The sequence below is a fragment of the Excalfactoria chinensis genome, chromosome 13, assembly GCF_039878825.1.
Source record: "Excalfactoria chinensis isolate bCotChi1 chromosome 13, bCotChi1.hap2, whole genome shotgun sequence".
NCBI classification, from domain to species: domain Eukaryota; kingdom Metazoa; phylum Chordata; class Aves; order Galliformes; family Phasianidae; genus Excalfactoria; species Excalfactoria chinensis.
In genome coordinates, this window is record NC_092837.1 from 6324872 (window position 1) to 6337178 (window position 12307).

At 51.6% G+C, this 12307-nt stretch overlaps 1 protein-coding gene across 1 annotated transcript in view; it reads left to right on the top strand.

Moving 5' to 3' along the window:
- Nucleotides 1-12307, top strand: part of LARP1 (La ribonucleoprotein 1, translational regulator) — a 38391-nt gene that overhangs the window by 17290 nt on the left and 8794 nt on the right. The window contains exons 3-7 of the mRNA XM_072347882.1: nucleotides 8685-8746; nucleotides 9824-9889; nucleotides 10797-10968; nucleotides 11621-11752; nucleotides 11916-12059. Coding sequence (XP_072203983.1) covers nucleotides 8685-8746; nucleotides 9824-9889; nucleotides 10797-10968; nucleotides 11621-11752; nucleotides 11916-12059 — 576 coding nt within the window. The remainder of the gene's footprint in view (nucleotides 1-8684; nucleotides 8747-9823; nucleotides 9890-10796; nucleotides 10969-11620; nucleotides 11753-11915; nucleotides 12060-12307) is intronic.

A 12307-nucleotide genomic window follows, 5' to 3' on the forward strand; every position in this document is an offset into this window, starting at 1 on the left:
TTCCCCTCCTGGCAAGTGGGAGGCACGGAGCTGAAGGGGCTTGAGGCAGCGCTTGGCTCTCAGTTCCTGTCTGTTGTTAAATATTTACAGTGAGATGTACCAGATGCTTCTGTAGAAGGGTTTTTGTCAGCTTCCAAGTCCCCAATTGCAGCTGCAAAAGAGGCTGACGGCCATTAAAGGGATTGCATCTGTGTGGAGCCTTGGGCTTGGCTGCGACACAGTGACCTCTCCCTGCTGCGCTGCGGGCTCTGCTGGTTGTGCTGTCTCATCGGCTGCAGCGGGATACAGGCGGAGAATACCCCTCTGCCAGTGACAAGAGATTAATGATGTCTGGTCCTCAGGCAGTTCCTTTTGAAGCTCTTCCACTGAGGTAGGAGGAGGGAGCGGATGATGCTCGTGCAGGATTGGGCTTTTGTCACCACACACCTTTTTTTTTTTGGAGCCCTCTCTGTGTGGTGACAACACATGCATGACCTCTGCACAGCAGCTTCTGCTCCCTTTTTGTTCTCAGTACAGTCATGTCTACTTCCTTGGCTGAGCTACGCTACAGGAAGAGGAGCAGGGCTGATCCCAACCCTGGTTCTGCCATCACCAGGTCTGAGCATCATCTCCCTCTTGTTATCCAGGGCTGAATTTGGCAGTGGAGCCCCACTCTTCACTCCTGGCCCTAGTGAGAGACCAGCAACTGGTGCCTTTCTACCAAGCACCACCCCTGTGCTAGTCACACCAGTGAAGTTCCCAGCATACCTCCTGCTTCCAAGATAAGGTCCAGGGCCTTGGGCTGGGCCCTGTTTGTTGCTCTTGGTGCTTATCAGTTTTTGTCACTGACAAGGTGACCTGCAACACCAAGGCGCAAGAGGGAAGGAAGGTCTCCCCAGCTTGTGCTGTGTTCTGGGACATCCCATGGGATGACCAGTGCATGTGTACGCACACCATGCATCACTTGTGTGCTGGGTGTCCTGGTCTCAACCCCGTAGCTTGGCTTGATGCTGAACTTCCTGTGCAGATCAGAGATCCACTCCTCAGAGGGGCCGGGCACAGGAAGGGGCGGTCCTGCTAGGTCATCGTTTTTCAAACTAAATATAGTTGCCTGTGCTTTCATAAGGCTGGGATTTTTGCATCACGTGACTGTCTTATCCCTCCTGGACGACAGTCAGTCAGTGTAGGGGATCGTGTGTCTGAATGGGTAATAATTAACTGTCAACTGGCTTTTCATTAGAGCCAGGCAGAACTGGCAGAGCGGTGCTGCAGAGGTAAGCAGGAGTGGAGGAAACTGCTCCAGGTCTGTCCTGGAGGGTGGAGGCCAGTCCTGATAGGACGCATAGAACACTTTTAATTTGCAAAGCAGTAGCCCCCAAAGGTGAGTTGGTTTTTCTTCTGCATTTCTACAAGGAGCTGCGAGTCCTGTTTTGTCCTGTGTGTCTGTCCTTGCCGTCCTGTACTTCCTGATCATGTTGCTCCTCCCTTTGCCTTGCTGCTGATTTTCAGGTCATGACCTATCAGCTGGTCTTGGAGCCAGCTTGGAGGAGAGCCTGACCCTCAGACTCGATTGCTTGGCTCATCCGCTTGCTGGAATTGTCTCCAGGCCCTTGCAGTTTTGCTTTAGTGCTGAGCATAGGCTGCCCAGGCTCCAAGCAGAAGTATTTTCCCCTGACGTCCTCCTCTCTCTGGCATGGAGATGTCCTTGCTTTGCCTCGTTGCCCTGAGCAGCAGCTGAAGCAACTTGCACCTTTTCTCAGGGCTCAGTATCTGCAACCACAGCTCCTTCCTGATGGACATCCACAGGTTTGGGACCGCCATGCCTTCTTGATGCCTGGGAGCTGTGAGCATGGCTGGCTTTTCCAGCCCTCTCTGTTAACTCTTTAATCTGCCAGGGAGTGTTTGCAGATGGTTTTTGGAGGCATTAGAATGGTTGACATTGCACTCCTGAGTGATGACAGGGTAATTGCTGGCTTGGTGTTATGCTGGCCAGAGATTTGTGTGCACCATGAAAGCTGGGCTAAGGCTGAAGTGATGCTGCAGTGTGGGCACAGCTGTCCTTCCTTGGTGACTGTGTGGTGGCTTGGGACTTCTGGGGACAGAACTAGCCTGGCTTCCTGGTTATGACAGTGCCTGGGTCTTCTCAACTGTGCATGCTTAGCCACATGCCCACTGAGGTGCCTCCTGTGGTCTAGGAGCCACCAGCTTTCACAGCAAAAACTTTTGCTTTGAACTCGATGGGAGAAGTCAGTTTTCCTTCCAGAATTGGAGGCGTTCTTGTCATCCCCTTACGTGTGAGCCTGGTGTCCCACACACAGTGCAGTGTGCGTGTGTATCATCTGTGTTGAAAGTTTCCTAGAAATTCTCTGCAGGAGAGGATATTGCTTGGAAAGTAGGTGGAAAGATGTCACTTGCCCTTAAGATAGGGGTAGCAAGTGAACTAATTGTAGTCATCTATGCCAGGAAGACTCATTGGTTGCATTCACTGATGCTTTTAATGCTAAAAATGCCTGTTGGTGTTTCTTTACTTGCTTTTTCCTGGTGGTAGCTTGGCTACAAGTTGAAGGATTTTGTCTCAAGCTGGAAGGCTGCTGAGCTGGGGACACAACCCAGGTGTTGGCACTGCAAGCTCAGGACTCTCTCTGGCTCCATCACATTGCCTTCACCTACCTGTACCCTCAGTGTCTTGCCTGTTCCCGGGGCAAACCCCTATTCTACCCCCCCCCCCAGATCTTGCTTTAGGTGGGAGGAGTGTTCCCATGCTCTTTGCAGTGCTGTCAGATGCCCTTTTTGAAGTTATTTTTAGCAAGTGATCTTTGCAGGCATTGCAGAGCTTACATTGCATAGAAGTGTAGGCAGTTCCTTGCTTCCTTCGCTGTTAGAGTAGGGCTTGGAAGGTGGAGCTGTCTGCTGAGGAGTTGCAGAAAATTCCTTGGAAGGCTTTGAGCTGTGGAACTTGTAGCTTGTCTTGCTCTTGCTGAATGGACTGCCCACATGCTGTGCCGGATCCTGCTCTGCTCTGCAGCTGGAGATGTTTTGCTTGCTCCTCTTCTTGCCCATTCCACAAATGGTTTATCTCACACCTGCCAGAAAATTCTAGCATTGCAGAGGTGTCAAAATTATCCCTCTTACCTCTGTGGGCAGGGCTGGGTGCTGTGCTGCCAGCTGGATCTCTTGAGACTGTGTGTCCAGGCAGCTGACCACAGGTGGTTCCTGCAGTCCCAGGAGCAGATGTCAGCTGGTTAGTGCCACATTCATTACATTATACAGTACATTGTATTCTGGTGTCACATCTTCCAAAACACTGAAGAATCCTCGGGTAGGCACATATCTCCAGCTCACACAAATCACTACCTTGTCCCCACCGCTGGGTGGATTGGCCTGCCTTGGAAAGAAGGCTTGCTTTGGACCTGGTTGGAGACTTGAATTCATGCCTTATGTTTCCTTGCTGTCGTGCTGGGAACACACTGTAGTAAGCCCATGTACAGATGTTTCTACTTCGCTTCCCAGCTCTCCTCTGGAGTCTTAAGCCAGTTCTTGTGATCACAGCTATGATGGAGTCTCTGCAGGTTGTCCCTGGTTTGTTGCCCTGTTGAAACTGCTCTGCAGGTCAGTGCTGTGGTTGTAGGTCTGTCCTGTGTATTGCACCCCAGAGGGATTCTCACCATGCTCTGAAAACTGAGGGAGGAAACTACCTCTGGAGGAAGCTGCTGGTACCCAGGCTGACCTTCTGTGTCTTGAAAATGAGTCTTTATACAGAAATAGTTTCATCAAGTAGTAGCAGTCTTTTCAGCTGTAAGTTGTTTGATGGTTTCTGTCTCTGCTCTTTTTAGAGATTGCCATAACTGATATCTCGTGGTTTCTCAGGAGGATAGAGCAATGCCTTCTCCTTACATTAGCCTAGGCAATTTCTTCTCTCCCCGGCAAGTTGCTCAGACACAGCCCTTGCTCAAGCTGCTCTTGCTTATCTGAAGACCTCGGAGCTGTACTGCAAGAGCTGCTGTCCCTGTAAGAAAAGGTATGGGCTGCAGTACCTGGCTGGTATGCACAGCAGCATCCTGCATAACATGGGAAGGAGGGAGGGCAGTCTGGAGACTCATCCCTGCACATTAGTTGTGTGGATCCTTTTAGACCATGAGGCATGTGGGCTGATCATCCTGCACTTGGGAATCTGTGGCTTCCAGCTTGTCTCTTGCCCCAGCAGGATCTGCAGTACTGAGCCTCTGCCTCTCCAGCACAAAGTCCAAGTTCTTGGCTTAAAAACCAACTTCATCAGCACTTTTTCCTAGATGCCAGGCTATGGACTAGCAGGGCTCAGGAGCAGGACTGCTTCCTTCTGTTGACTTGGATCCCATGAGAGGGAGGAATGTGTGCTGTTTTAGGGCTGAAGCACATGCAGAGCCCTGAAGGACTCCAAATTCCTGCTGGGAGCTTCAATCACTGACTGTCCTTCCAGAGGCTGTCCCAGCTGTAGAACATCCATGCTGCACCTGGGTGGTGTGCCAGGAGCAGGTGCTGCAGCTTACTTGCTAGAGGAGCAGATATTTCTTCTGCATCATCCCTGGTCCTGGCCCAGCCCTGCAGATTTTTTTCAGGCTCATCTGCATTCTCTAAAAATCCATTACAAGCTGCAGTTGCCATAAGGAGCAGCAGGCATCTGGGTTGGCTGGTGTAGGGTTTGATTCCCCAGGTAAAGCAGAAAGTATGTCTCTGGATGTGCGCAGCAGTCCTTTCCTGGGGAGCACGTGTGGCTGCAGAGCTGCTGTTGGTGCTGCTGCCTGTTCATTGTGCAGTGGCTGTTGAGCTTCCAGATACAAGGTTTTTGCTCAACTGGTTGCCCCCTTCTTGCCACGATACCTGTGGAGAGGGCTGCTCTGCTTTAGCAGATGTGGTCTGGAAGGAAAACACAAGTGTTCTCGCTGCTCTACCCATCAGTGGTGTTCATCAGGTGCTTCAGACAGTAAGTGTTAGAGAACTCTTTCGTCTTAGGAGGACTTTGACAGCAATACCATCAAGACCCTAGTGCTCCTGCTGGAGTCATACTGCTGGGATGAGAATGAGAGGAGAGAAGGTAGAAGGCTGCAGACAGTGTTTGGGATCAAAGCTTGCTATCCCTGGCTGTGTTAGCATCTGCAGTCTGACTTCAGGTAAACCACTGTTTCCTTCCCTGGCCTCTGTCCCCTTGCCAGGCTTGCGCTGCTCACACACTGGCTGTCCCTGCTGCTGTCCTGGCCATTCCATAGCATAAGGGAGCCTAGTTTGGGTTTTCAGGCAGTGCTAATGCAACTGAGTGTTTTTTACTGCAATCAAATAAGTGCAAAATGAGATTTGTGAAGTGGATCAATCTCTTCCTAATATTTACATCAAAAAGCCAAAGCCTACAGGCTCTGCATGCCCTTTGAAGTGGTAGGGGAGGATGGTTTGCTTTGTTCCAGGGTTCCCTTGGATGCTCAGTTAGTTTTCAGCAGAGCCACTGATTATACTGAGTCCCGCTGCTCTGCCCAGCTCAGCAAGAAGCCACTGTGCTGCCACCTCCATAGGACTGAGGTGCCCCCACCCCAGCCTGCCTTCCACGGCAGTCTGTTGCTCACCCCTCATTCTCCCTCTGTATCTTTTCTACCCTGCCCACCTGTGCTCACTCAGCACCATTGCTGTGCTGCATGGGGACAGAGTGTGGCCCTGCAGGGATGCTTCACTCATTTTTTACATGGCCCAAAGAACCAAAACAAAGTGCCATTTGGAAATAAGCAAAACAAAAACAAAAAGAAGTTACTGTAATTTTCTGATTTTGGTTTTGTTTCGTTTTGTTTCATTTTCCCTTTGACAATACCTGGTGAGTGTTGTGACTTCTGTGATAGATAGCTGTCAGCAATTCTTCATTGCTCATCTATTCATGGGGGTGATAGGTAGTGTCCCTCACTAGCTCTGCTTGACCTGGGTGCCTGCACGTGGGTGAGTGGCACCCCATTCATCAAACTGATACGGTAGTGGAGAGCAGCAGTTTTCTTTCAGTGTAGTTTGACGGGGTCATTTCTGCTGAGTGCTGCAAGCTGTGGTGTTGTCCTTGTGGGAAGGTTTCCATCTGAAGCCTGAATACAGGGGTTAGCCTAAATGTGTTCTGGGTGGGTTGGATTTTTTGTTTGCTAGAGTCTCTGCAAGGGAACATGAAGAGCAGTTTATAATTTGATGTAAAGGAGCGTCACTGTAGCGTATGTGTTGGGTTGGAGATGAGGTCCTGGGTTAGGTTGACTCACCCTGGAGGAGGCCGAGCACACGCAGCCTCTGCTTAGTATGGCTCTGGCTCTGCAGTTGGTGTGTCTGTCTGCTTGCACACTCCCACCCCCCTGTTCTCCTGCCTTCATTTGGGCAGCCCTCATCTCCGTCAGAGCTCTCAGTGGGTCTCAGCTCCCTTCACACTGTCAGGAGCAGCCGCAGCCTCTGCTGTATACTGGGCTGGCTGTGTGCCCAGGATCAGTCTCCCGCCAGGCTGCAGCAGTGCCTGTGCTGCTGCAGTGCTCTGCCGGGCGTGTTTTGTCTTCCACTGCGCTCTGCAAATGCTAATTAGTCTTCTCAGCACCTTGGCTAGATAAGGGATGCCTGCTCCTATCTTGCCGATAAGGAAACTAGCAGAACTTGTTTTAAATCATCTACTCCTTCACCCATAAAGATGATAGAGGCTGCAGCACCCACTTCTCCTCTGGCACCCCTGCACTGCCCTCCTGTTTCCTGGGGAGGTGCGGAGGGCCTCCCTTTATTTACCCTCTCCCAAAAGTGCACAAAAGCTTCTCTTCCTCTGATGCTCTGGAGAGCAGCAGCTGTAGCAAAGAGCAGGATGCCATCTCTGTCACCTTTGGGCTGCAGCAGGCTGGGAGCAGGCAACCAGCTGGGGCCTGTGCACTGGGACCAGGAGACCTGCTCTGCTCCAGCCAAGTGATCTGTGCACAGCCAGGCTGCCAAGTGAGCTCGGCTATGTTTTTTTTCAGCAGTGTCAGGTATGTTGGTGCTGTCAGAGCAGGCTGGTGCTCCCTACCTGTGAAAGCTGGGCTGGCTGCAGGCTTGTGCTTTAGCATTTGGAAGCTATATTTAGTTGGTGACACCTGTGGGTGTTGAGTGGAAGATTTTTAGGGACTGTTTTGAAAGCGCTCTTTCTTCCTACGCTGCTTTAAGGAAGGGAAGTTTAAAAGCCTTGTGGCAAGCTTTGTGCTGTGGAGCCAGGATTCTCAGTGAGATGCACGTGGAATGAATAAGACACGTGGGATTGCCACTGTTTGGTGGTTGGAGCAGTGCAGGCAGGCTGAGAAACTCCCGGGGGGAAAAGGGGAAGGATTTGGGGGCATGGCTGAGAGTTTGGGCTCTCCCTGGGGTGAAATCCCCATGTGGGAGCCTTATGAAAAGGAGTTGGGGTGGGGGAGTGCAGATGGCTCCATTCTGCCATGTCTGGCTCTGCTTTATTGACACTTCAAAGTCTCCAGCTCAGAGCAAGGCTGGGCCAGCAGGATGAATCATAAGTTTTCAGGCAAGGAGGGGTACCGGTTTTGATCATCTAGGCAAAGTCGACCTGTCTTCTGCAGCAGATCAAAGCCAACTTTGAATGGAGTTAGGTAGGCTATTCATGGTGGTTCCCAGGGTGTCCCCACATAGCCCATGCAATTCCTTGGGGCTCTTCTCTTCACCTTCCTTCCTACCCCAGTGTGGAAGGTTTTGTTTCCAACAAAGTTGGAAGTGGGGTTGGTGCTGGAGGGGCTGCCTCAGTGGTGAGCCCAGCATGGCTGCTTGGCAGTGCACAGCAGTGGGCTCTGCTGAACTGTATAGCCTACAGCAGACAGCTTGCCCTGCAAGGCAGGTGTTGAAGCCCTGCACCAAAATCTTGCAAGGCTGCAGAGGCTGAACCTTGTTCCAACCTCAGGACCAGTGCAGCAGCCTGACCCTGTGTTGCTTTTGTGGCAGGGTTGGTTTTGACAGCTCTTTTTCCAGGCAGGGCACAAGGTATTGGACCTTCAATTACCCTCAGGGGCACTCGATTATTTAAATATTCTTGGCTGCAGTGGGGTTTAAGCCCTTCCTGGATCTGGCTCCGTCTCTCTGTGTTCCTTCTTGTGAGCTTGCTTCCCCTTGCTGGGATGCACCAGAGATCAAAGCAAGGCACGAGATGAGCAGTGTCCATGTGCTGCGGGCTGAGCCACGTGGGTACACGTCCACAGCCCTCTTCAGTGTGGAGCTGGCTGTGTCGGCATGGGGAGCTGCTTCGCCTCTTCAAGGGCATGTTTGTTTTGCTGTGAGTGAGTAACAGCAGATTGAGTTCTGTGTGGTGCCTCGTGGAGCAAGCCGAACTCTTCTCCACACTTCCTCCTTGACTGGCAAGGCCAGGAGTGGAGGGCTGAGCTAGGTGCTGGAGTGCCTTCATGCACAGGGACAGAGTTCAGGACCTGTCTTCTTGGGGCATCAGTCACCTGTATTAATCCAGAGTAGCAGGTTTAAGTATGTGGCTTCACCCCATATCTGCACACAGTGCTGCATTAGGGCTCTCTGTTCAGTGCACCTCCACTTAATTTTGATCGGCCTCTGGGAAACTCAGGTCCAAAGCTGGCTCTCTTTTCTGCGCACCTTTCCCTTGTAGGCTTGCTGTCATGAATGGGGAGGTGGCTTGCTTTCTGCTTCACCAACTATCAACTGGATATAACAGTTTTATTCTCCTCCTTTTGCAGAAAACTCAACTCCTGCTAAAGTGGTGAGGGCTGCCAACCCGAGACAGCGGAAGGGAAGCAAGGTAAGTCCATGCCTGCTGTGTCCCTCACTGGCCTCTAGCTTCTGATTCAGATATCAGTGCAGTGTTAGTGCCTTGAGGGTCTGGTGAGGAGACAGCATCCTTTGCAAGTCTGGTGGTGGAGGGATTGATGTACTGAACTGGCTGTCAGCAAAGAGCATGCAGGAGCATCCTCATTTTTCTCTTAAGCATTTTGACATTTTCATGCTCTGGGGGCTGGTTCCTGCACAATTGGGCTGGGGGAGACCTGGTTCACCTCCCTGCCTGAAGGGCTCATTCATAAGATAGTGCTAGATGTTGAAAGCTTGTATCTGCACGTTTCTTTCTTCCCTCTCCAGCCTGTTCTTTACTAGTACACAGAGAGCAAGGGTAATTGACTTCAAACAAAGCAACTTCTCGGGAAGAACCAGGGCAATCTGTTCCAGGGAATCAATCTGTGATGGAGAGACAGTTGTTTCTGAGGATGTTGGATGCAGCTGGAGCACAGCTAGGAGTGTGGTTATTGGTGTTGGCTCCCAGCAGCCTCTGAAGACACATTTGAAACTTGATATGACTTCCTTGTCTGTTCCATCTCAAGGAGGGGAGGGTTTTGGGGATGGAAGGTGCTTCTGTCTGTGAAACAGGCATGGCTGTACACTGCAAGTGGCTTTCCCTGGAAACTTGCCTCCTAGGGAGAGAAGCATGGCACCTGAGTGTAGAGACCTGATCTTATGGGCAACTTGGTGGCTACAAATTAACTTAGGAATAATAGTCCCCTCAAGGGCAAGGAGGAGCTTCTGTACCCGGATCATTGTAAATTCAGTGACCAACCATGACACATTGTATGCCCAAGCAGCTGGTTTTTGGGTTCTTTCCTTGCATGACTGCTCTGAAAGATGGAGGAGGTGGAAATGATTATAGTGGCCAGGTCACTTCTTGAGTGGAAGAGATTGGTGGTCCTCCCGTGTGGCAGTGGGATTTCTGGAACAGAGCTCGTATCACCACCAGATAGGAGTGTAGCTGGGAGGGCTTCTGACTGCTGATCCAGAAAATGGCACCCATAGTTTGTGCACTAATGGGACTTTTCTCTTTGTATACAAGGTTGGTGACTTTGGTGATGCTACAAATTGGCCAACACCCGGAGAAATAGCCCACAAGAGTGTCCAGGTGAGAAGACAAAATCCTCAGACACTGCATCTGGTTGAGCTGCAGTAATTTGATTCCATTGTAGTGTGCCCAAAGAGGCTGTGTGGTTGGCAGACAATTGCATGCTCTGTTGCTCCTAGGTAACAGCCTTAGGGGCTAGCTTGGATGAGCAGGCCCTTGCAGACCTCCCTGTTCTTCAGTGTCACTGGAAGCTATGGCTGAGCCAGGCCATTTGGGGTGCTGAGTGCCAGCGTGAGGGCAGCCAAGAATAGCATGCAGGGTGCAGGGGTTTGCCTTTTAGGGCTGCTATGCACATTGGGCTCCCTCCCTGCATGCTATTCTGGGAGCATGGAGCCTGGTCTTAAGCCCTGGGCTTGGTGGAGCAGGTATGGCAGCTTCCAGACCTGCTGTCTTCAGGGCTGTACAGTGCAATAAAAGGGACCTGAGCAGCATCCAAGACTTTCACTAGGGAAGCTGAAAACGTGTGCAAGGAAGGGCTTAAGGCCATGTTCCAGACATGGGTGTTGTTGAAACCTTTCTGTTCAGAGATACTGCTTCGCCAACTCCCAGCTGGCTGTCAGGGCGCTAGAGTCACTCGCCCTCTTGCTTTTGTGACAGTCTGGTCCCTTACAGAACCCCACCATGCGCATACCTATCCAGGAGCATCAGGCCTCCTGGCAGTCCCTCTTCATTATGTCTGTGCCTGGGACTTGTGCCTTAGCTTGAGCACTTCCCAGCATCTGTGGAGCTCCTTGCCCTGGTCAAACTCAAGTCTGTCCAGGACAGTTCTGAGCAGTGTGAAGCAGTGATGTCTCCAGCCTCGGGCCGGGTCCTCTTGTTTCTGCTCCCACCAGGATTGCTGGACTCTGCCTCCAGCTCTTCAATTTCTCATGAACCTCACAACTTTTCTGCACTAATATGTCTCCAGCAGCCACACAAAGCACCATCCCTCCGGAAACTGCCTATCAAGAAAGACATGAAAGAACAGGAGAAAGGGGATGGGAGTGATGGCAAAGAGAGCCTGAAAACCAAATCAGATGAGTCCGGGGAGGAGAAGAACGGTGATGATGACAACCAGAAGTCAGCCCAGAAGAAGAAAGGTAAGGCAAGGCATGGCAGACATGGTGGGGATAGTCCCCCAGGCTCAGCCTGTCTTCCTTTCAGTGACACAAAGCAAGGTGAAAGTGTCCCAAAACTTTGCCTGTGGGGCCAGCTGCAGTCTCAGCACACTCACAGCTGCAGTGAAAAGGTGTTTATGGGCTTCAACAAAGCAAAGTGGAATGGCCTTACCCTGTTCAGCAACATCTTGCAATACGTAGGAGAGCACATGAAGCAGGGCCTAGGTATGGGCATCTGTGTTTCTGCCCATGGCGTGTGGCAGCAGTCTGCCTTCTTAAGTGTGTTCCATGACGACACAGAAGAGCCCCTGGCTGTGGGTTGCATCAGCATGGGCTTGCTTTAGCCTGAGCCCTAGTGGGCGGAAAGGGGGAGAAGGAAGGAGAAGTGCATGAAGCCACAGTGTGGAGTTTTGTGTCATGCTTGGCCATGCCCAGAGGTTTCAGTTGGAGCTTTTCAGCATTCTTATTATGCCCCTTATAAAGTTTTGGTGACAGCAAGGCCCCAGGAAAGGTTTGCTCCAAAAAGCCCTACTGCTTCCCTCACAGTGTGTGGGATACATGGAGGGCAGAGACTACGGGATGGGAGGACCTGCTCTCTGAACCTGTGTCACACTCAAATCCTGTCCTTTTGCAGGCAACAAACACAAGTGGGTCCCTTTGCAGATAGACATGAAGTCAGAGGTACCTCGGGACAAAACGGCTTCTCGGAACAACCGGCAAAATGAGCAGCACAGGCACCTCTCCAACAACCGTGGTGAGCTGAAAGGTGAGGGCTCAGAGTGGGACTCTGCTTTCCTTCCTTGACCACAGGGCAGCAGGGGAGTGCGGTGGGAATGTTTTGTGCAGTCAAAAAGCTCCGGGGCAGTGGGCTTGCTCTGGGGAAGTTCCTTCATCCTGTAACGCACTTCCTGCCTCTCTGTCTTCTGCAGGCTGGCACCCGGACAATAAGCATGAGCGCCCCTGGCAGGACCATGATGAGACCTCCAGTGTGAAGAGTGAAGGGGGAGCTGTACGAGGAGCCTTCCGGGGCCGAGGCAGGGGCCGTGGCAGAGGCCGGGGCCGCGGCAGAGGAGGTACTTGCTGTTTGTATTGTCTTGTGGCAGAAAGAGAACAAGGCACGTGCCAGAGTGCAGGACTGCATGTGTGTGAAGCAGACTGGGCAGGGCAGAGTGCTTCAGGGAAACAGTGAAGTGTGGCAGGTCATCCCAGCTGGGGAGCATGAGTTGCCAAAAAGGACTCTTGATTTGAGATCCTTTGTGAGGAGCTGTTCTGGAGGTGGCATCCAGCTGAGCTGATTTTTTAACAGCAGATTATTCTTGCT